Raw genomic sequence first — 22,901 nt, 5'->3', positions numbered from 1 at the left:
TTCTGTCGCATCTCAAGGTCCAATTCCTACCTCCACTTCAACTCTGTAAAACACTCAATGTTCCTTCTCCATAAACTCAATTAATACGTATTTCACAAACCCAAGGAAAAAAAAATACTCTTACCTAGAAATATCCATGTAAGCCAGGTAATTAGGAACTGGATACACATCAAGATGAACAAGTTCTAGGAGGAGAAAATAAACACAATACAGCTCTGCAGTTTGCTGCTCTGTAAAAGGTACTTTAAGTATTGTTAGAACAATCAGATTTCAGATAAGTCAGTAAGCTAAAAAAAGCTGCTACAGATCTGGTTGGTTTTTTTTCCTTTATTATGTCTGAGTATGCTTGTTATATGAGGCTGTATTTGATATGACAGATGCCACATAATTCATCAGAGAAGAGAAAACAGGGAGTTAAAAATTTTCATAACAAAATCCACTATTGCCCCAGATTTGGAGCTTCTCTTCTGCCACATCTTCTGCAAGTTTGCCTGCTCTAGCCAAATAGTCTGTACTCTCTTTTTTCCCCCCACTGACAGTACAGCCATGGATTCTTTGCTCTGAAACAGTAAGCTAAGGAATACTTCTGGAGTTCTCTGGGTTATGGCAAGACACAGCATTTTTCTATCCTTTACCCAAGAGTTTCTGGTTACAAGTAGTCGTATAAACTTTTCACAGCTCCTCAACTACAGCCAGCAGCATATTTTGATTGACTCTGTGTTTCATATCCTAAACTTTTAGGTAGTTGATGCTTAGCACGGATGTTGAAACAAAACCAGCAGGTGTTTAAGCTTATAAAAAAAAATTCACTGACATGGATATAACAAACATCACTGTTCCTTTGGAGACAGACTTAAAACAAGGTAGCTGTGGGTGCAAAGAGAGGACAGCATCGTGCTCTTCCTGCTGGCAATGTGACCAAACAAACAGTTGATAGCAAGATCCAGGCTAACTTGGGCTCTCAGCTCACACTGCACAGCACGTGCTCAGATCTATTAACCTTCCTTAGTTACAAATATCCTTACATGAATATTTAATGATAGCACAGTTCTGGATATCGTTAAGATGACAACCAAGCATTGCAGACTGTTCAGAAAATTCACAGTTGTCTGAGCTGGTGTTTTGTTTATTCCACACCAAACTACTCCAAACAATAAAAATAATAGTGAAAATTGAGTGTTAAAGTAACACAGCAGCTTCTACAGAGAGATTAAACAATTCTTATTAATGGAACACCAGAAATATTCAACTAGAAAAGGCTATGTCATTTGTATTATAGAAAGCAAACAAAGTTACTCATGCTAGGTTTTATAGCTTTCCAGCAAGAGTAAGTAGCTAGAAGTAGTAGCAAAAATATGTTTAGTTTGTCTCACAGACACTCATCAAAACTCAAAGTCCAGGGAGAAGCAATAAATTCCTTATTTACTTCATAAAGTACATAAATGACAGCTTCGAGACCCCTCCCTGATGACATAAAGAATTTTGGCCCAATTTCTAAGATTTCCATGGTTTTGAGAGCTCCAAATCAGTGTTACAGTGCTATCTGGAGCTGAGTTGTCAGTAACATGACATAGCATACATGAAAATCTTTTATCCCAGAGCCATTTCAAGAGACTCCTGACTCCTCTCAATTATGTATATTATACTCCATAAGCATCCCACAGAGAGCCAGGCACAAAAACCAGAAAGCAGATGACAACACAGCTGCCCTGGAAACACACTTACCATTTGAGGAAGCATACAGGGCTTTGAGAAAATATCCACTGATTTTCAGAGTTACCAGTTGATTTCTTTCACAGTGTAACACTTCAACATTGTTAAATACTGTTGCATCCAGCTCTCCAAGTTTGTTGTCTCTGAGGTCCAACTGGGTCACGTGGTGGAGAAAGTCTATTTCATCAGCCTCCAATCTCCTAATTGAATTCAATCTTGCAGACAAAAAGCGAGATTAAATGTAGTTACATGAGAGGGTCCTGCTGACAAACCAATGCTCACTTCACCATCAGTTGCCCAGGATTAAATTAGCATACCTCAAGGTTCTAATGAGTTTTGATTTTTAACTAAGTTTCTGTATCCTTGTGGGATTTCAAAAACAGGATGCATCAGCTCTATTGTTTTACCCATCATGACAAAGGAATGATGATACCAGGCTCCCTTCTGAAAACCACTGATCAAAACCTCAACAAAAATCTACGTGCTATTGTTATCGTGTCGTACTGTTACGTGTAATGGTAAAAATAAATGATTATCTGTGCCTGATGGTACAGAAAAGATAAAAACACAGGTGTACCACAGGCATCCTGGAAAGATGAGATCCTAGCAGACAAGAAGTCTGTAAGTATTCATGTCCCCTACTTTATTGAAAAGACAAACTGGGATTCATCAATTCCCAGACTCGCTTGCCACTTCATCATGTTCCACACTGGGCAAATTCAGAGGCCTGAGAAGGGTGTCGGAAGAAAGCCAAGCAAAACCCCAAGACAAGTGGGTCTATCAGATAAAGAAAACAGCTGTTTATCACACCTTCACTGCAGTGCAGCTGCTGCCAACATTCAGCAACTTCTGGAGAAGTTGAAATTGAAGCAGTTTTACCTTGTAACAGCTATCTTCAAGATGGCAAAGCACTTCAAAGAGTTCAAATTCTCAGACCGGAACAGAACACTAAAACCAGTCCATCAACTTGTGTTGGCTCATTATTCCTCCCTGCTGAGCATGAAGGTACCTACCTATTGTTTTGCTGTAGCTCTTTGTTTCAGATCTGTACAACAGCTGCATGTTTTCAAAGTAACCTCACTTTTCCACTAAATGAAATTATGGAATAAGCCTCCTCCACCATCACAGGCTATTCTTTTCTGCTTCCATTTTACAAGGCAGTGTTTACTTCTGGTTTCAATGAAGCAAAGCACTGCACAGCACAGCAAGTACAGTTCACAAACATAACAGACAAAAAATAGCCAGGACAGCTTTACAAAGACCTTTGAGAAGTCATACCACCTATCTCAATCACTTATACTTTCACAGGATACAGCCTTCAACTACACTAAAGTGAATTGCACTGATTATTAAGTAGTAGACTTTAACAAAGGACAGGAGAAAGTGAATTAACAAAAAGTTAAAGTTGTGTGATAGAGAGGTAACTTTTCATCATTTTATCTATTTTCTTGACATACTTATGCTGGCCTTTTCTTCATTTCAAAAGCTGCCAACTACAGAACAATACAGCACATTAAGTTTTAGCTTGAACAGTTAAATTTAACTAAGCAGTTCCAAAATCCATCACTATTTGGATATCATAGTAAAGGTTATGCATTATGCTCAGCTGCTTGCAAAATCTGGGTTCTCCCAAGACAATTAGAATGAGCAGCACACAAAAGCCATCTGTAATAAGGATCTTTTTAAGGAGGCATCAATAAAATACTATTACTTGTTGTGGACTAGGCTTTGTAACAGACCAAGAAACACGAAAGCATCTGTTTTCATCCACTCATTTCGACTTCCCTCTTCATCATCTCACGTATCTGTAATGTTTCAGATAGAAGCTTTTTTCGGATAAGAAACTACAATTTATATTATACTAATCCTGCACCAACTAGAACTGCAGGAGCCACCAGCAGCCCACGCACCATTTCATTTGATCTTTTGGTGTAAATATTCTGGTCCTTCAAAACTCACTATCCTAACTATTGATCCTAGGTGCGACCTCTTCCTCAAAGAAAAAGCACTGAGTCCTGCAAGTGCTGGGAGTTATGCAACTGTCAGAAACATGAACTAACACAACAGATTCATGCCCAGAGGTTATTACGACAACTAAATAAATTGTTTCAATACCACTAATTTAGATTCAACTTTGATTTTTTTTTCCTCCTTTTTCAAAAACCTACCTTAGGTCCACATGTTTAATATGAGGCATCCTTTTTAACACTTGCAAGTTGAGTGTATCCATACAGTTTCCTGACATACAGAGTTTGTCCATTGCAGTCAGCTTCTCTAATACTCCTGGAATGTCAGTGAATTCATTGAAGGACAGACTCACATAGCTGAGCTGATGCATATGCTCCAATTCATCAGGAAGGGACTGGAGAAAGTTACCATCCAGCAAAAATGTCTGCAAGCTATTACAGATGGGGGAGGGGAAGGGAGAGCGAAGAATGTGAGCGACCTGTTAAATCACATATCCTTACTATAAACATACAAGTCTGCTGTGGTTACAGTGAAATAAAATACACAAAGGGCAGAAGAAAAACCAAGGAACAATGGTTTAACATCTTCTACTACACAAGATACTACAGAAGATACTGAACAATTAAAAGCCTTGGTAACTATGAAATTTAGGCTATGCTAGTAGACACGTTACATCTTCAAACACCTCCACATATGTGATGACTGAAGCATGTAAGCAAGGCTTAAAGATTCTGTTCACCATGAAGGTGACCCTTGTGTTAAATACTGGGAACTGGTAGAGTTTCAGATACAATGACAGCTTACTCTACTTGTAGCACAGAACTGCTTCAATATAGATCTTCAAGACAGTTTGCTCTGACACAACCCAGTTAGTTTATATTGCTTTTCATAGCAAGATTATGTGCAGTTGTGTTTGTTGCCTTTATTATAAGGCTGTGTACATTAAGTTTTAAGAAAATACTTGCTTGTGCATCTCGCCTACAACTGCTGGAACACTTCTGAGGGCATTGCAGGACACGTTGAGCTCTGTCAGGGTTGGGATACTGCAAACTGCCAGTGGGAATTCTCCTAAATTATTATTGGAGAGGTTAAGGCTCTTCAACTTGGTGAATCTACAAAGAGATGAGGAAAAAAAAAACAACAGAAAAAGTAGTGGAGCGTAACACACACCAAGTTGCTTTGCAACAACTAACACAAAGTAAGCCTGGTTACTCAAATAAGAATTACATGTGCTTTTAGTTTATGTACTCAGAACAAGCATGGAAACTTCCAGGCACTCAAGTTCAGTACCATTTGCAAAAGATTCAGTTATGTTAAGCTAGTATGGGAAAATAGGTCCTCTTGAACAACATACTAAATGCACATAACACAGATCAGATCCCTGTAATCCATATAACATACTTCATTTCTGAAACTGTCTTCTGTCGCATCTGATCCTGTACTAAAGTGCTACTGTACTTCTCAACACATTTTGTGATGCTAAGACCACCTCAGTGATGCTGGTTACAAGGTGCAGGAACCTCACTTACTTCAACAGTTCTGTGGTTTGCTTCAGCCCAGCTCCATTCATGCAAATAGATGCTACTGCCTTTCAAACAAAGAATCTCATTATAATGGGTTGGTTTGAATAAAAAAAACGGGAAATAAAGCAAAACTAAAGTAGGACTTCTGTAGTGACAGACAAATTCTCAGAATTTTGATTAGGTGGTATCCATCAGGATGTAAAAGCTTGATCTCAAAATATTGTCCTTGATATTTCACAAACTCAAAATCCCCTTGGTTTATCCAGTCAGCTACAGAAGCAACTTGCATGTGCTTGCCCTACTAAAAATGACCAAGAATGGGAAGAAAAAAAAACACCAAAAGGAGGACTATTCAATTAGCCAGCACGCATGTTCAGCAGTGTTATTATATAGCTGCCTAACAAGCATTGGGAGGTATTCCAAAAGGCAAGTAAGTGGATGAATGAAAAGATCTGTGTCAGAATCTGATACATGGGAGGAAGTTTCTTTTCTGGCACAGTTTATTCTGGGATATTTTATTTAAACTTAACTTTCCCTTTATTAACTCTCAAGCCCTTTGTTTTGTGAGCAGGCTTTTTGTCTTACAAGATAACAGAAGCAAAAATGCACCTACAAATCCCTCCATTTCAGATGGCAGTCATCAGTGATAGTATGTGCCAATGCATCCATAGCCTCTGCGTTGGCCCAACACATTCTAATCTCAAAACACTTCTGCTCCAATTAGAAAACAAGAACAGAAAATGCACTGAGCATTAAGCCACTTATAAATCTTTAAAATAAGACGACCCTTAAAAAAACCTTGCCAACTGTCACAATTAACTGATACACAACTTCAGTATTAGCTAAAAATCAAACCCAAGTCACTGAACAAAAAAAAAACAAAAACAAAAACACAACACCAACATGAAAACACAAATAGTGCCTTCATTAGCACATGTCAAAGGGGATGTGGATTTTACCCCAAGAGACAAACTAAATACACTTAATATTTACAATTGTTTCCAACAGGCACTGGAATGCTGTGCCACCTATCGGTATTTTGGTACGAAGATGGAGACAAAAAAGAAGGAAAACTCATGGCCAGAACTAGCACAGATTTTGAACACTCCATACTATGCTGGAGGCAGAAGTAGTTAGGAACAGAGTTAGATGGAGAATAAATGAAATCTTGCAATGAAATTACTGCTGCAGGGAAAAGAAATGCTACCGTGCAGAAACAATGACTAATGCATCTCTGGAGGGAGAATGGTAAAAATAAAAAAGAGTGCTAGGGTAAGCTGGCTGATGCTAATATGGGCTGTTAGCCATATACACACAAAAATAAATGAAATACCTTCCTATTCTCCTATTTTAGGAGGAAGGGCTAAAAAATCTTGAACCTAAAAACTAACACCCACTATCCTGCATTTATCGTGAAGATTATTGCAGTCTTAGGTCAAAGATAGAATGCCACCCCTCAATTCCGAGGCAATTCTGCGGTGCGACAGCTGCCCCCCAGCTTCCTCAAAGTCATCTACAAATACAAGTGCCAGTGACTATGGAAAAAACATTTCCAATGAGTTTTCCAGTATTTAGGTGTGCAAAAGTAGTGATGGAGACAGGAAGTCAGTAACTAAAAGCTGACAGAGAAGCTTCAAAATGCAAACATTCCAACTTTCAAGTCAACCACGAAAAATAATTAACTCATTTAATAATCAGCACGTAAACTACAGCCTTTGTGCTACTCTGGAGTCTCAGGAACTTCCAAGGCTTTTGCCCATCAGCCAAGTGAAAACTGCAATTTACTAGAAGACTCCAAACACAATCTTAAGATAAAATTACAGAAGATCAAGTTGTTACACAGAGAAAAGAGGATTTGAGGTGGGGAAGTGGAAAAGGAGGAAGCTAAAAATACATGTTTACATCAAGTAGCTTCAAGGCAGGGTTCAACTTAAATGTTTTTCTGCAGGCATTCTCTTGTGGAAAATCACCCCAGGTCCATGGGAAAAAAAAAATTAAATCTGTGTTTTATCCTCACTATCCTAAGGTGTGTTTTAATATTAAGGGTCTTCAGTGACTTAATTTGTCCGAATTTTACTGAAGTTCCAGTTAATCTAATTACTAAGAACATGAATTGTACTGGTGAACTGGTCTATATAACACGTAAGGAAGGATGAGTAGCACCTCCATTACTGAATACATACAAACCAAAGATACACACACAAGTTTATGTCAAATAAACCACAAAAGAAAGCTTACTATTAAATTGTACTTAAAGTTGGAAGACAAATACTTTAAATATGTTCATCTGCAACATGATGAAGTCACAGTTCTTCTTATGGAGCAGTGTCAATTACAATAAGCAGCAACTTGCGCCCACAATTAGTCTGCCTCTCATCTCTGATCATTCACACACCAAGCTATCCACGCTATCCACAAAAGGGTGAGTGCACTCCTGTTATGGAGTGCTGCCATCAACACATTTGAAATGCTGAATTGTTTACAGCGCTTCTCATATTGAGATAGTTACAGTCAGTAGCATCAGCAGCATCTATAGCATGGCTATAAATCACAAATGAGAAAAGTATTTTAGACTTCATTTTTCTGTTGCTGCCGAGTTTACACAACACTGGGCTTCAAGCATTCTACAGAATGTTTTCTCACCCCCAAATCTTTATTGCTAACAGAAGCTGGGGAACACATTGATGTTGCCCTCACAGTGTAACAGGAAAGAAGAAAACACTGCTCATTTGATGTATGACAGCATAACAACCTCACATTAAGTCAGTGTAAATGCTTTCCTTCCTTTTCTTCTACCCTCCCAGGTTCTAGGATACATTATCCCCTAAAAAAAGTCAAACTGAAGAACAACGTTGCTCGACATGGTGTGCTCGCTTAGCACAGTTGGCTTTCCATTGTAATGACCAGCACAGAGACGCTCATCTGGCCAAAAACAGTCCTATTTTAAGCTAGAGCAAAATGTTCATGTGTCAGCTCTTGCTTTTAAACACACAACATGACTGAACGCTAATTGCCATAATTGAGCAAAAAAGCATACTTAATCCTGAAGCTGCCACTTCAGGAGCGGTATTAATTTGACATATGCAAAATGAGGAGAGGGGCTAACAAGAATAGGTCATACCATGGCAAAGCAAGGAGCTGACACACTAAGTTCAAATTCACAGCCACTTGATGTGCACAATGGAATTTCCATTACATGGTACAGTACTTGTCTTTCAGATTGTTTGGAGTAGGGGTAAGTATATTCAAGATAGCCATACACCATGTCTGGAACACAACCAAAAAGCCTGGCCTAACAAAGCCAGATTCAGCTTACTCTTTACCAAAAGCACTCATGATGTTTTACTACACACCCAACAGAATACATGGCTTACAAAGAGACTCAGACTAAGTTAAACAATTGTTTTCTGAATACTATCTCCAGTATATTTGGTTTATCTGATTGTGCTCTGTGGTTGCAGGTGACCATCACTTCAAGCAGCCACACTGCTGTCCCTCAGCTCCAGCATCATTTGCTAGCAGAACTATGAAGGTGGAAACTCACGTGCCAGAAATACCTGCTACTTTAGCCACTAACTTAATCACAATAAACTGCCCATTTTTCCATCATTTTGCAGTCACATCTATTCATCCATCCACAGTATATCACCTAAAGGAGCAGCCGGCCTAATGTCAGAAATTCTTCAGAGCATCTGCATTTACAGGGAGGCGAGTAGCTCTAAGAGCCTTAAATAAGTCAGACAATTAAAATAAACTATTTCAGCCCTCTTGCCCTGCTAAGTTTGTCAAAAAAGGCTGAATAAGGGCAGACTGGTTCTGCAGCAGCTATGGAAATTCACTTGGATGCCGCAGGTGAAGGCTTTGCCTAGATGAGGTCAATGGCAACACTCCAAGTTTGAGTACAGAAGATGATGAACTCAAAACACAGATGACAGCAGACAGCAGGAAGGAGAAACTCTGTTTTGCTGGACAAGACTCCCGTTCATCCAGCAGCCAAGTAACTGATGTCACACCATACAAAACCAGCTGGAATAAAGTCATCTCAGGCAAGGGGATCAGTTACACAGTTTGGGAAAAGACAGTTTGGTCAAGTCAGAAGAAACTTGAACAAATTCACCATTACTTATCAAATTCCCCATCATTTGAATGAATAAATGAAAACACAGTTGTGCCTTAATTTTCACGTCCTTCCTTTTTCTTAAACCCCACAGGGAAGAGGAGAAAGAAAAAATAAATAAATAACAAACATATCTGCAGTTTTGGTATTTTCATTACCCTTTATGCCAACGTGCCAGACAGTCATCCTGACATTTCTCCCCTCTCCTTCCATTTAATAATATAAAAGAGGCAACAATTCTGGCATGCAGACTTGAGTCTATATGCCAAAATTAATTGGTAGATTGCCTTAAAGAGACTGCACTGCAGGAATAACCTTAAATCCAGGCAGTTATTTTTCAAAATAGAATCACAGATGTTAAGCCAAATTTGGACCAACTTCAAGACAACAATAAAGCTCTTATTCTATTACAAAGCTGGTAAGACAACCATAAAGACTGGAAAAACAAAGTTGATTTTGTTAGCGGAAATAATACAAACCTGCATTACTGTACTTTGTAGTTCCCAATTTTTTGCACATACCTAGAGCACACTGCTTCATTAGAGGGAAAAGACTATCCTTTCTAGAGAAAGAACAAAATTCCTAGAAAAGTGAAAATGTATTCTCCTCCACACTGAAAATGTATACTTGAAATGCAAAAACATGAACTGGGGGGTGGGTTTCCAAGATGAATATGATGACAGATCATTCAGACACATTTACTTCTTAAGGCTGAACTGAAGTGTGTACACAAATACATAGTTTTTAGGGCAGCCCTTCAGAGTACTGTCAATCTGTACAGCATTCTTTGTGCAACAGATGCACATTGAAACTCATGACAAGAAAAGCCTCACTTTGGAAGCCGTATTGAAAAGCAATAGACAAGTCAGATTAGTACACTGCAGCCATGGCTGGATTCCATACCATTTAGAGAGATACGACCACTTTTAGCTTAACAGTTCCACTAAATTGAATCCAATTAACAACTATGATTTCTATATTTGCAATACATTATTTTTAAAAAGGTGATTTTACAGCATGCTTGTTAGTCCCATCTATTTTTAATCCTACCACTAATAAAGAGTTCACTGCTTCCAGACTAAAAGCTGCTACCTTTCCATCGGAAGCCAGGAGGAATTTCAGAAACACCTGCATGAATATCCAAAGTCCTTTAGCCTTCTCATACATCATGGAATCAACTTGAAATTACTGCCACTAGCACAGAACGATTCCAATTGAGGAGACAGATAATTTCTTAACAGGCTCCGGGAAAAATACCAACTGATCTTGAGATAAAAATCCATATAATCACTTATTAACAACCACAGTCAGAATAACTGTTCTACAGATAAAACCATCAAGCATTGTTGTCTTTATTGTTAAAGCAAACTTTGTGACTTACTGCATTTTCTCCCCCCGCAAAGCTTTTTGTTTACTTGCTCCCCTTACATCAGCCCTGCAGCATGACAGGATTAAAGATCCACATACAAATTCCTCTTCAGTATTGACAAGCAAACAGTATTTTCAATGCAAACAGGCTTTTTTTTCCCTCCCAATTGCATTGACTGAAACAATTATATATAAAATGTGCCTAGCCCACTGAAACAGAAACAGAGCAACAGTAAATAAAGGTTTATTCATTTACTTCACATCTCTCCAAAAACATTAATCCCAAATGGTATGCAGTTCAAGAAAAAAGTTGTGAAGTTCGATTGTAGACAAGGGGAAAGAAGTCTGGGAACAGTGTACAGAAGTCTCGACTTTATGGTATATTTTAACCATTAACTGACATTAAAACAGTGCAAATTGTAGAATTTGTGACAACAGAATATCTTCAGTCTTTCCATCTGTGGTGTATAGTGGCTAAGACCCCCAAAGGGCTTTAGGGCTTATTCTGACTACAAGGATATTCATAGAATGGTTTGTGTCAGAAGAGACTTTTAAGATCCTCTCATTCCAACCCCCTGCTATAGGCAGGGACACCTCCCTCTAGACCAGGTTACTCAAAGCCCCATTCAGCCTGGCCTTGAACACCTTCAGTGAGGGAGCATCCACAACCTTGCTGGGCCAAACGTTCCAGTGTCTCATCACTCTCACAGCAAAGAATTTCTTCCTAATATCTAGGCTAAGCCTGTCCAAATCTACCCTCTTCCAGTTTAAAGCCGTTTCTCCTCATCCTGCTGCTACATACCCTCATAAAAGGTCCCTCTCAAGCTTTCCTATAGGCCCCCTTCAGGTACTGGAAGGCCTCTCTAGAGTTCTCTCTACTTCAGGCTGAAGAGACCCAACTTTCTCAGCCTGTACCCAAAGGGGAGCTGCTCCAGCCCTCTTATCATCTTTGTGACCCTCCTCTGAACCCACTCCAACAGCTCGATGTCCTTCTTGTGCTGGGGGTTCCAGAACTGGATGCAGTATTCCAAGAGGGGTCTCACGAGAGCAGAGTAGAGGAGCAGGATCACCTCCCTCGATCTGCTGGCCATGCTTCTCTTAATGTGACCCAGGATACAGCTGGCCTTCCGGGCTGCAAGTGCACACTGCCTGCTCACGTTGAGTCTTTCATCAACCAACACTCCCAGATCCTTCTCCTCAGGGCTGCTCTCAAACCAGTCTCTGCACAGCCCATCTCTGTGCTTAGAATTGCTCCACCCCATGAACAGCACCTTGCACTCGGCCTTGTTGCGCTTCGTGAGGTTGGCATGGGCCCACCTCTCAAAGCCTGCCCAGGTCCCCCTGGATGGCATCCCTTCCCTCTACCATGTCAACCGCACCGCTCAGCTTGGCGTCATCTGCAAACCTGCTGAGGAAGCACTCTATCTCATTGTCCATGTTGCTTACAAAGATGCTAAGTAGTACCAGTCCCAACATCAATCCCTGAGGAATGTAATTTGTCACCAGTCTCTACTTGAACAACCAACCACAATTGAACATGATCATCCAGTCAATTCTTTATCCAGTGAGTAGTCTATCCATCAAATCTGTTTTTCTCCAATTTGATGACTAGGATGTCATCTAGGACACTTCACACACTATCACAGAATGTCTTTAAGTACTTCCAATTAGGGAATTTCTCAACTATAAAATTCCTCCTATCCACCCTATGCAAAAATCCACCCCGTTTTCATTTAAAAAAAAAACTAACGTAAGGGAGAACAAGCATGAAAAGTAGTGTTAATCTTCAGAGATGTGTTTTCAGACTGCCTACTTTCACATGCATGAAATATGCTCAGTTAAAAAGATACAGACAACTGTAAGTACTTTCCAACATTCAGACAGTGCAGATACAGAAGTTCACACCATCTCACTACTATAACTAAATCCCTTCTTAGACTACTCACAAGGTAACTGAAAAGCTACTGTTTTCCTCTGTCTTTGGTATACCTTTTGTTTTGAGATTCCGCATCCGCGCACATTTATTAAATGATCATCCAGAACGACTCATGAAGAAAAAGAGCAAACAGCAAGAGCTGCTAATAGCAGGAAAAAGAAAACAGGAGTTTTCTTAAGACTGACTTGTTAATGAGATTCTATTAAAAATGGGACCAGGAAGGCTAGGTACGTAAATGCCTATGCATTATGCTCACAACATCTAAGCACATGAATATTTCTGGAGCTTTAAATACTTCTGGGCTTGATTCACTGGTTTTGTGTCTCGTGTGTGGCTGCAACTGTAGCTAAGAATTTATTATAAAACCCAAAAGTGCCAAATAAGAACAGATTTTCTAGTTGTTTTGCAGTAATTTGAAGGAACATGAGTGAACAAAAATGACTTTTGGTTTATCCAATCAACTTCTAACTCATATAGCCCCCAGAAGTTTTGAAATTTTTATTAAATTGGATGATGAAAAATAAGTCATACAACTGGCAATAGCCTGTCAACTTCTCCAGATTCCCCTTATGTAAAATCTCAGAAAGACTTTTACTCTCGCAACTGAAATCTTTCCCACATTAGTGATGAAAATCGTAGTCATTTACTAATGCTGACTTTCTGCAAAACTTTTTTGCTATTCACAAAATTGCAGCACTGAGAGAACATTAAGCAGACAAAACATCACCCATCACATTATTTATAAGTGCTAATCCCAGACAGAATTAGCTGCGCACAGACAAAAATATTTAAGTATCTCCTATACACTTTGTAATATTTAGAGAAGACAAATGTTAAAAATCACAACATTCATTAATCGCCTATATTCATCATCTGACTTATGCTAAAATTTCCACTTTTGGAGTACAATTTCCATATTTGGAGATCTATACCAGTATTCACAGAATACTTAATCCAGTATTCCTCTCCAAGCTGTTCACAAACTCTTGGAAGCACTGCTTGCTTTGTTTGGGAACTAAACCTGTTGGGTTCATTCATCTTCCATTATGCCAATTATTTTGTTTGTTTTTCCAGAAGAAAATTGGAATTGCACAAAATACAAAAGTCAGTATAATCCATCTTGCATTTTTTGGGTTCTTTTTCAAAGAGGAAAGGATTTAGAAATGTGGTTTAAAGCATGCACTTGAACATGGTTATCTACAAATGCAATTCTGAGGTAATCTGCAATTCAGTTATCACTAAAATTAAAATCACAGGTTTATATTGAGCATGGAAATTTTATCTTTCTGAATACAGAAAGCCTGCTGATTCCACAATTCTGAGACACACACATTAAATCATTCACATCTCTGAAAGGGCTGCTATCTTTCCATTTGTTATATTCTTGATGAGTTGCAGTGGAAAGAACACCTGGAAGGTCACTGTTACTAGGGAAGAAAAATTACAGTTGAGCAGAGAGAAAAGATGACAGCAATCTGTCTGAATTTATTAAATCTTCCATCAAGACTTTCTTAGCTCAAGAGATAACAAAAACTCGGAAGTGAAGTCACACACAGCCTTGTCCCACCTAGAATGTTGCTGCTGGGCAACTGACCAACTCATTCTCTCATGCAAGTAACAGATTGAAGAATTACAATCTGGTCTCAGCAGGTTACATATAAAGCAATTCAGTCTGAAACTGCATTTTAGATTGAAAATGGCTTCCAGAAAAGAAGGCAAACACCAAGTTTCTCATTAAATTTGATTTGTTCTAGCTAGCACAAAAGTTCACCGATTTCTGAAGTCCTACAATCTGACCATTCCTATAAAGGAAGACGTTACTCATTATTTAGCTAGCATCGCTTAAGGAAAGTTCTTGCCAGTGGTCACTTGGCTCCAAGGGCAGAGAAAAAGCAGTAGAACGAGTAGATTTTACCTTTGTAATTCACTAAGTGCTCCGCTTGCGGATGGGCTAGGGTTTAGCTTCAGGAAGTTCTGCTTTAAATTGAGATGAGTGAGGTCTTGGCTATAAAACAAGTTGGCAGGCAGATGCTCCAAGCTGCAGCATGAAAGATCCACTGAGCTTATGCGCTGTGATGCAACCTGGAAGTCAAGAGGTATATCAATACATTAATACAACAACAAAAGGGAAACGTTTCCTTCACCTCTACTAGCACAAGGTAAACTGTTTTTAAATCGCAGCCCAGCCCGAGTCAGTGTCAGCTAATTCAACACAGCTAATGTCACTGCTGCAGGTTAACCCACAATCTTGCTTCACCTGAGTACTAAAATCAGGTCCACAGATGGCCAGCAGGGGGACAGTGCAAATCTTTGTCAAACTAATATTGAAAATTAATTCATTTTCAATGAAGTTGTGGGATGCTCTGTGACCAAAAAAATAGCTAAGGTATTTGAGAAGTAACAGCAGCAAAAACAGCGTGCAAGTCCTCTATGTTACATCACAGCTGGTCAGAACACAGGCAAAACGCAAGCAGAGGTGAGAAGCTGTCACCATCATATCCCAGCTTCAAGGGTTGAGAATTGATGATGAAGAACAGAAGTAGTTATCACATCTATATCTTACTGGGAAAACAAAATTGGAACAGCAACGAAGCACTAAGCATTTCTCATTGTACTGAAATACTGCCAAGGGTAACAGATAAAATAGATTCGTGAATGTAACACCCTTCTCCAGAAAGGAGAAGATGAGACAAATTCTACAGAGGCCACAGAAATCATGCACCTATAGCTACACAGGGCTAGCATTATTCCACAACAGAGATCTATAGGCAACAACTTAAATAACAGACACTGTTCCTCATCAAATCTCCAGAATACGACTGAGCGAACTACAAGCTGCCAATTTATTTACTTACTCATTAACTTACTACTTTAAGAAAAACAACAAAAACACTGCCACTAAGAACTGTTTCTTACATTCTCTACCCAACCCTATTAAAAAGCACTCTCATAGAGTCTTATTAAAGAGTCATGGAGTTGCCCATGTCACAAAGCATCACCTTGCTGAGATACGACACAGTGAGAATTGGTGGGCAAGAAGGAGGGAACAAGAGCTGCATCAATGAAAGGCACGTTTGGAGCAGACGTGGCCAGATTAAAGAAGAAAAAGCAAACAACTTTACCAACATCTTAGATTTCTGGGGCTGCACAAATAGTGCTCAAGCAGTGATGTGCTCTGTCAGCTGCTCGCTGCAAGAGAAGCAATCATTTTGCCACTGGCACTTTGACTGGCCTCACATGCTACGAGTGGAGAAGTACAAACACATCTAAGGGCCAGAAAGAAAAATAAACCAAAAAACTTTCATAAACAAAGTCCAGTGGCAACTTATAAGAGCCTCTGAACTCCAAGGAAGGAGGTATCATCTAATCTTCTGGGCAGAGATACAGCCCTTTCCACAAAGGACCCTGAACAGAGACAGATTATTTTTCGCTGGCATAAGTGAAGTAGCTTGCCATTGAAAGGAAGGCCAAGGACTTTTTTTTCTTCCTTTTCATTCCCTCCTTTCTAATGCAAGCTACACAAGCCTGAGGATAAGTGGCCTCTATTACAAACACACAGCCATAAGCTTCAAGAAGAACAGACGGTGCAGTGTTTTTCCTCTAATTATCCAGTCCTCCAACACCCATCAAAACGCTTCAATTTTTGTTACTCAATTAGTTCAGTCCTTTTGTCATTGTCGCTACTATTTTTCTTCTTCCTGTAGTATTGGAAAAAAATTATTCATAAGCTAGTCTCAGCAGTCATTTCTGAAAGGTAGGTATTCCACCTATTTATGGTGCCAGAACCTGCCCAGTACAGCACACTTCTCATCACATGGAAAACTGCTGATGAAAAAGCACTGACATCCATTAAACTCCAAGGAGAGTGTGTAATTTCATGTGTAATGCTTACACATCCTGTTGCTCCAACTACTTGTTTGGAATGTGATAGAAATAGCAGTAAGCAACCCAGCAGTACTCAGCAAGGCCTGTCAGTCCAAAACATTTTCAAATACCAAAACTGATAACTCAAACTGAGCCAACAACTCCACATTCTACTGTGGTCTCAAGAAAAAGATGCAAATAATTCTTCTGTGGAAAAAAAAAATCTGTTAAAAGTAATTGTTTTTATAAGTAACATCCCGTTTGTGTGGCTTTTTATGATGGTTTTGTTTATTTTTAAAAGCAACCACTCTGATATACAAAGAACACATATTAATCATGCCACTGGCAACTTCTACAATGGCTCTTCCACAGATGACTCTGAAAGTTAAAAGCAGATTTTAAGTGGAGTTAGTTTTGGAATTGGCTGTAATTTTATTGAAGACTTCTTTTGTTGCTGTTAGCAATACAGCACTCTAAGAATCATCTTCTGAATCATTACAAGGAACACTAATATAAACAAACAGTTATTCTCATAGGCAGGGATAAAGTCTTTTCTCTTTTCGTTACTCAAGAGTGCTCTGTAACAAATTCCTAGAGAACAGAGGAAAAAGATGAAAAACAAAGAAGAGTGGCAAAGAACAACATCTCATCCACCAGAAAATTTCATCACTTGTTTCCAGGCTGAATATTGAAATTCTGAATAAGGGGATATTTCAATCTTGCATTTCAATAGATTTAAATGCAGTAAGGCTGCTCATGCATTTGTTTGCTGTTGTTTAATAGGAGCAAACAGTTCTTTTAACACATGATACACTTTTTAAACAAAGCACTGGGTTTCTCCTTCTCACTGTGGGGAATCACTGCAGAGTTGATAATGGGTATGATATGGTGATAATGGATAAGAAATCTGACTAGAATACCCCTCTCACAAGCAAATAACAAGAAGTATGCTGAGGAAGAGACACGATCTGCAGCAATGAGGGTTTCTATGAGATGAGAGGAAAAGAAGACATTCCACCGTAATAAAGTATCCCAACAAGTTATTTGGATTGGGATTAAGAAGCCTGTACTCCAAAAAAAATACTGAAGAGTCAGTGTGGTAACAAGACTTGACAGAAGCACTTTCTAAACAGACGTGGAATGAGTATTAAGCTCTCACTATGGCTTGTTAGGTGCTTCATTTTTAAATTCTTCCAAAGAAAAATATAACTGTTTAAACACTTGATAAGAACCAAATGCAAAGGCAACTATTTTCTCTTAATCTAAATTAAAATGAAGTACAAGTCTTTGCCATAGGATCTGATGCAACCTTCAACTTTGAAGGTTAAACTAGATAATGTTGGAGGTCTTTTCCAGACTTAACGATCCTGTGTGTGTGTGTGTGTGTGTGTGTGTGTGTGTGTGTGTGTGTATCTACACACCTCCTCAAACAGGGTGAAGCCATTGCACAAAAGAATCCCTCTCAAATGTCTTCTAATCACATCCAAATCTGCACACATCCCTGACACCTGCTTTCAGATGACATCCCTGCCAAATTTTCTATAGAATTAAGTGGGGAGAAAAGTTTGGGTAATGACTTTCTCCTTGATGTGTGACACAGTCTCACTTGCCGTAGCTTTAGAAGTCGTAGAGTCCACACCTATCTTTGCCAGAGAAGATAAGGAACAGCTTCACCACGGATACAGCTCTAACACACAGCGAGATCAGTACTTCTGAAGTATCAGTTTTATTGGATTTTTCATCAGGAATACAAAGAAAAACGATAAAACATACAGCTCCTCTTTATTTCCCAAATCTGATTTTTAAACACTTCACAGTCAGTCATTTTACTGTGAAGTCTTCCATTTTAATACTAGAGGAGTTGCAGCACAGTATGGTCAGATAAAACTCACACAGCCCTGGTCTGCAGCATCTTAAGTTTTCGTTTTGTTTGTTTTTCTCCAGTCTCCAGGCATGCACAGCATACTGAAATGCAGTATCCAAGAAGTGGTATAGAACTGTAGTACACGACAGAGATCCCTGTATCTATTCACTACAATATCATATCACTGTCACGACAATCTTTTCTCTAGTAGCAATAAAATGCAGCTTTATCCTGTAAATACCACTACAACAAATAATGCTGGAGAACTCTGCCCCTGCACATGTCCTACTGCTATCCACCTGAGAGCTGAACAAGTGACAAACAACTAGGAGTCTCCCAAATATGGATACTTATTTTTAAACATGCAGTGTTTGTGCCACAGTGGTACTTAAAAGGATAAAAAACTCACATCAAGGTTTTTAAATTATTATTTTTTAAAAAAGGAAACTACTTTAAACATGATGAAAATGCGGAATGGACTCACTGTGACTCTTCAGTAGCTAGCTATAAAACCACGAATACTTGCATCAATCCATAATCTTGCCTATTCTGACTCCACAAGGCTAAAAAACTGCTTTCCTCTGTCCGACAGTACAATAGCACCTCTGTCACCAAGCTGTGCAACAAGTCTGATTACAGCCTTTGTTTTAAAGCCTTGGCAATACTCCAAAAATGATCTGTCGCTGACAATGGATGTCAGCAATGGACGCAGCTGAGCCCAGCTGTACGGACAAACACAGGCCTTGTTTACACAAGGACCATCTTTTGGTGTGACCTGCAGTATGAATTCAAACAAATGTAATTATATCTTTTTCCTGTTTACCCTCAGCCCATTCCCTACAGTTCTATTCAGATAAGAAATTACTATTTAGGACTTCAACAGAAGACAATTAAAATAACTAAACAGCCCACACTGTGAAAGCAGCCAAATTCTCTGTTTGAACAAAGATGATGTTAAATTACACCTGCTGTAGACATGCTAATAGAGAAGAAGTATAATTTTCCTCTAGGATTTGTTTTTGAACAGCTTGATAATCATCACATCCCACCAATGTATGCAGAAAGCTTAACTAAACAGTGATACATACACTTGAAATGTCTGAACTAGCCACTTAGAGCAAGAAAGCTCTCCTCAAAACCAAGCTTGTTTCAAATCCTAGTCCTCCTGTCCTCCCTGCTCCACTGTCACAGCCCTATATATCAGTGGGACCTTCAGTGCAAGTCATAAGGCCCCTGCTCCACCCTCAAGAGCTGAGAAAGCATGCAGGCTGCCAAGAACCTCAACGGAAGAGGAAAGAAAAGAAATAAGGTTTTCTGTTGCTTTAAAGCCTTATATTTGTGTTTTTTAAATGACAACTTTAAAAATGGAGGCAGTCCAAAGGGTGAAAAGTTCAGTGCTTTTCTGGCCTCTCCTTTTTGTTTTCCTACCGACATGAAAATAGATGCATACTGACTAAAGCTAAGGGCCTTGAAAAGGGAAAACAGAACTTTGCAGAGTCTTCAAAACATCTCAGCCATTCAGAAAATGTACAGGCATAGGTGAGAGCACAAACTGCCTACTGAAACCAGTGGTGGCAGCAGGCACTCGTGTGATACCATCCACAGGCAGTCACCACCACTTCTCAACCCCTCTTCTCAGGTGAGGCTCATGGGCTGTGCAGCAACACAGACAGAAATCTCCAGGAAACACTTCATCTTGATGAGGCACAGGGACACAAAGGTTGTTCTGCTTGCCCCCCTCTCCTCTCTTTAGTTCTAAAGGGAAGATATATATAGCATGCAGAAACAGCTCATTTCAACTTGAGGATGTTAGAAAAGCTGTAGGAATGCCCAGTGAAGACAGTAACACAAGAGTGTGTGAGGAGAGGGGATATGTGCAGGTTGCAAAGCAGAAGTTGCACTCTTTCACCCTGCATGATAGAAGTCCAGAAGAAGTCACACAGATGCAAAAGCCAATGACCAAGGTTAAGAACCAGAATCTGGAAAATGAGGGTTTATCGGAATGATGGCATTAGTCCTCTGTCATCTCAAACTGTTCAGACCTGCCTGAAGTAGTTATTCTGGGATAGCAGTATTTTTTGTTTCCTCACAAGTGTAACTGCTCTTCTTTTACAATACCCAGTACTGATACCAGTACCACACAGGCAGTGATACTAACTAACACTGTTGCCTTAGAGGAAGTCTCCCCAGGATGTTCACACTGATAAGGTCCCTGCAAGGACAAAACTTAAGGTGCAACCTGGTGAAGCACTAAACTTAATTCAAGCATACAAATCATCTTCAATTGGTGGGGCAAGGAATATTAACATCCTTGAAGCAACTTGACTGAAAACAAGTTGTTATTCACCACAGAATTTTGCAAAAGAAACATTCTCTCAAAAACAGAGAAATATCCTGTTTTCTTCAAGTAACTTGTGTTTAAGTTTTTAAGTAGACAAATAGCTGTACTGCTAGTAAGCTTGCAATGAACGACTCTCCAGCAAAGACTTTCTTTCAGCGTTTGCTATATGTGGACTCTCACTACTGAGACTGTCAGCACTTTCCAAAGTCCTTCACTTGCCTGACTCTACGCCCCCCCCCAAGAAGCAGAGTTTTGGTTGGTTTTTGGTGGGCTTTGTTTGCTGGGTTTTCTTGTAAGATAAGCAGTTACACCAGGCAGTGGGATCTGTACATCACAGACACTTAGACCCCCTGGGCTTCGTTAAGAGCTGAGTTACACTTTTCCTGCTCAGTCCCACCACCTACCACCTGAGACTACTGAAAACACTTCGGGATTCTCATGCATTGAACTCACCTTAAAAGGTAATGTCTGCAACACTTTACATAGCTTCTAGCTGGAATCTGTTTATTCTTTCCCACATAAATGCAGAAACTGCACAAATTCAGTTTCAGTATCAGAAGCTGACAGAGGCTTCAAAGGTCATTCCTTGAAAGCTATTCCAGATGCGTGAGTGATAACCAGTTCTCCATTATCACTCTTGGCACAGAATTTCAATAGCTACTCTTTACTGAAGGCAGCAATAAGGACCATAGACTCAAAATTCCAGCAAGAAAAAACAAATTAAAAGTGAAGCTATGGTGTGGCTAGCACAGAAACTAAGAGAAAAGACTCAGTCAAAATTTACACCACTTGTTTGCTTTTAAAAGGAAAAGCAAACAGCAAACTACAAAACTTCCCTCCTGAACTATTAAAAGAAACATTACAGCGAAGAGAAGTGAACTTCCAAAACATCCACTGGCCCCTAACAACAAAAGGCATAAAAGGATAGGTTTTGAGGGGAAAGAGAGGAAAGAATACTTTCAAGTGTTACAATCAAAAGAGAAACAAAACTGGCCTCAAGTTTGTTTTGCCTCATCTGCTGTTTTCAATGCAAGTCAACAAGAGGCCACCCACAGCCAGAATGCCCAGATATCACTGCAGAACAAAGGTCCCAAATATTGAAGTTTTCACACATACACTGAAAAGGAAATCAACTTCCATACAAAAAGGCAGAGGTTTGTTTATGTTAGAAAACTTGTAATCACTGCTAAAAGGAAGCTGTGGTTTTATTTTTAGGGATCTATTTTTAGAGAAGGCATTATCTCAATATTGTCATTTTATGGTATTAGAAGGAAAAAATGGTTTCCTTTTTCCAAACTTAGATTCAACACATTTCCCGTAAGAAAGGAAAAACAAAGCAAAGACAACCACACCAAAACAAACAGAAAACCTCCCCACAGTGAAAAATGAGAAAATCTTTCAGGGATATTTTTTCTGTACTAGATAATGAATCAGTTACAAACAGGCTACCAACGCCTCTTAGTCTCACAAATTTGTAGAAAACTAGATGGCTGCTTTTCTCAAAGAAATCAACCTTTCTGAAGAGCCTTGGATTTGATGAAATGCTTTTTTTTTTTTTTTTTTTTTTTTTTTTTTTTAAAGAAGATGCCATAGATGTTGGAATTAAACACTACTCACTCTTAGATCATATGGTACAGAGACTCATTTCCAAGCCTCCAAGCACTGCTAGTGTAACAAACCAGCTACTGCAGTCACCCATTCAGTGACCAGCAAATCCTTAACCACCAACCCATCCCCAATATACACATAAACACAGTACACTAGGATCATGACCATACAAACACATCTCCAGAGAAAAGAGGTTTGGTAATAACACTGCAATTGAGGATTTTGTAAGGATGGTGCAACTCATTACAGTATCTAGAAACACATATGAAACAGGTCAATTGGATAAGGCAAGGAACGTGCAAGGTAGGGCCAATTTAACCACGGGACCGTTGGTTTCAAGTTGTCTCTACAGGCTGAAGACCACATTCTGTGTTAAAACACTCTGCAGTATCTGTTTTCCACCCACAATCGATTATCTTCCAGTACCTCAAGGGTGGATGAAGATATGATTTTTATCAGTAACATACAATTGCTACTCACTATACTTCCTCGGAACCGTTCCCATAAAAACAGAAGTCAATCAGCACAGTCTCCTATTTTGGAAGTATATTTGCAGAATTGCTACCAGACACAAGAGTTCATTTTAAATTCTACAGAAT

At 39.2% G+C, this 22,901-nt stretch overlaps 1 protein-coding gene across 1 annotated transcript in view; it reads right to left on the bottom strand.

Annotated features, from left to right (window-relative positions):
- Window positions 1–22,901, bottom strand: part of PHLPP1 (PH domain and leucine rich repeat protein phosphatase 1) — a 131,836-nt gene that overhangs the window by 28,776 nt on the left and 80,159 nt on the right. The window contains exons 4-8 of the mRNA XM_042839990.1: window positions 14,541–14,707; window positions 4,647–4,793; window positions 3,882–4,112; window positions 1,726–1,928; window positions 125–185 (exon numbers count right to left, since the gene is read on the bottom strand). Of these exons, the coding sequence (XP_042695924.1) occupies window positions 125–185; window positions 1,726–1,928; window positions 3,882–4,112; window positions 4,647–4,793; window positions 14,541–14,707 (809 nt within the window). The remainder of the gene's footprint in view (window positions 1–124; window positions 186–1,725; window positions 1,929–3,881; window positions 4,113–4,646; window positions 4,794–14,540; window positions 14,708–22,901) is intronic.

Source organism: Centrocercus urophasianus, unplaced genomic scaffold (genome assembly GCF_019232065.1).
Source record: "Centrocercus urophasianus isolate 14NV4802_14NV808 unplaced genomic scaffold, USGS_Curo_1.0 seq_11, whole genome shotgun sequence".
NCBI lineage: Eukaryota > Metazoa > Chordata > Aves > Galliformes > Phasianidae > Centrocercus > Centrocercus urophasianus.
Note: the sequence above shows the minus strand (reverse complement) of the source record. Positions and strands in the feature narration are given on the sequence as shown.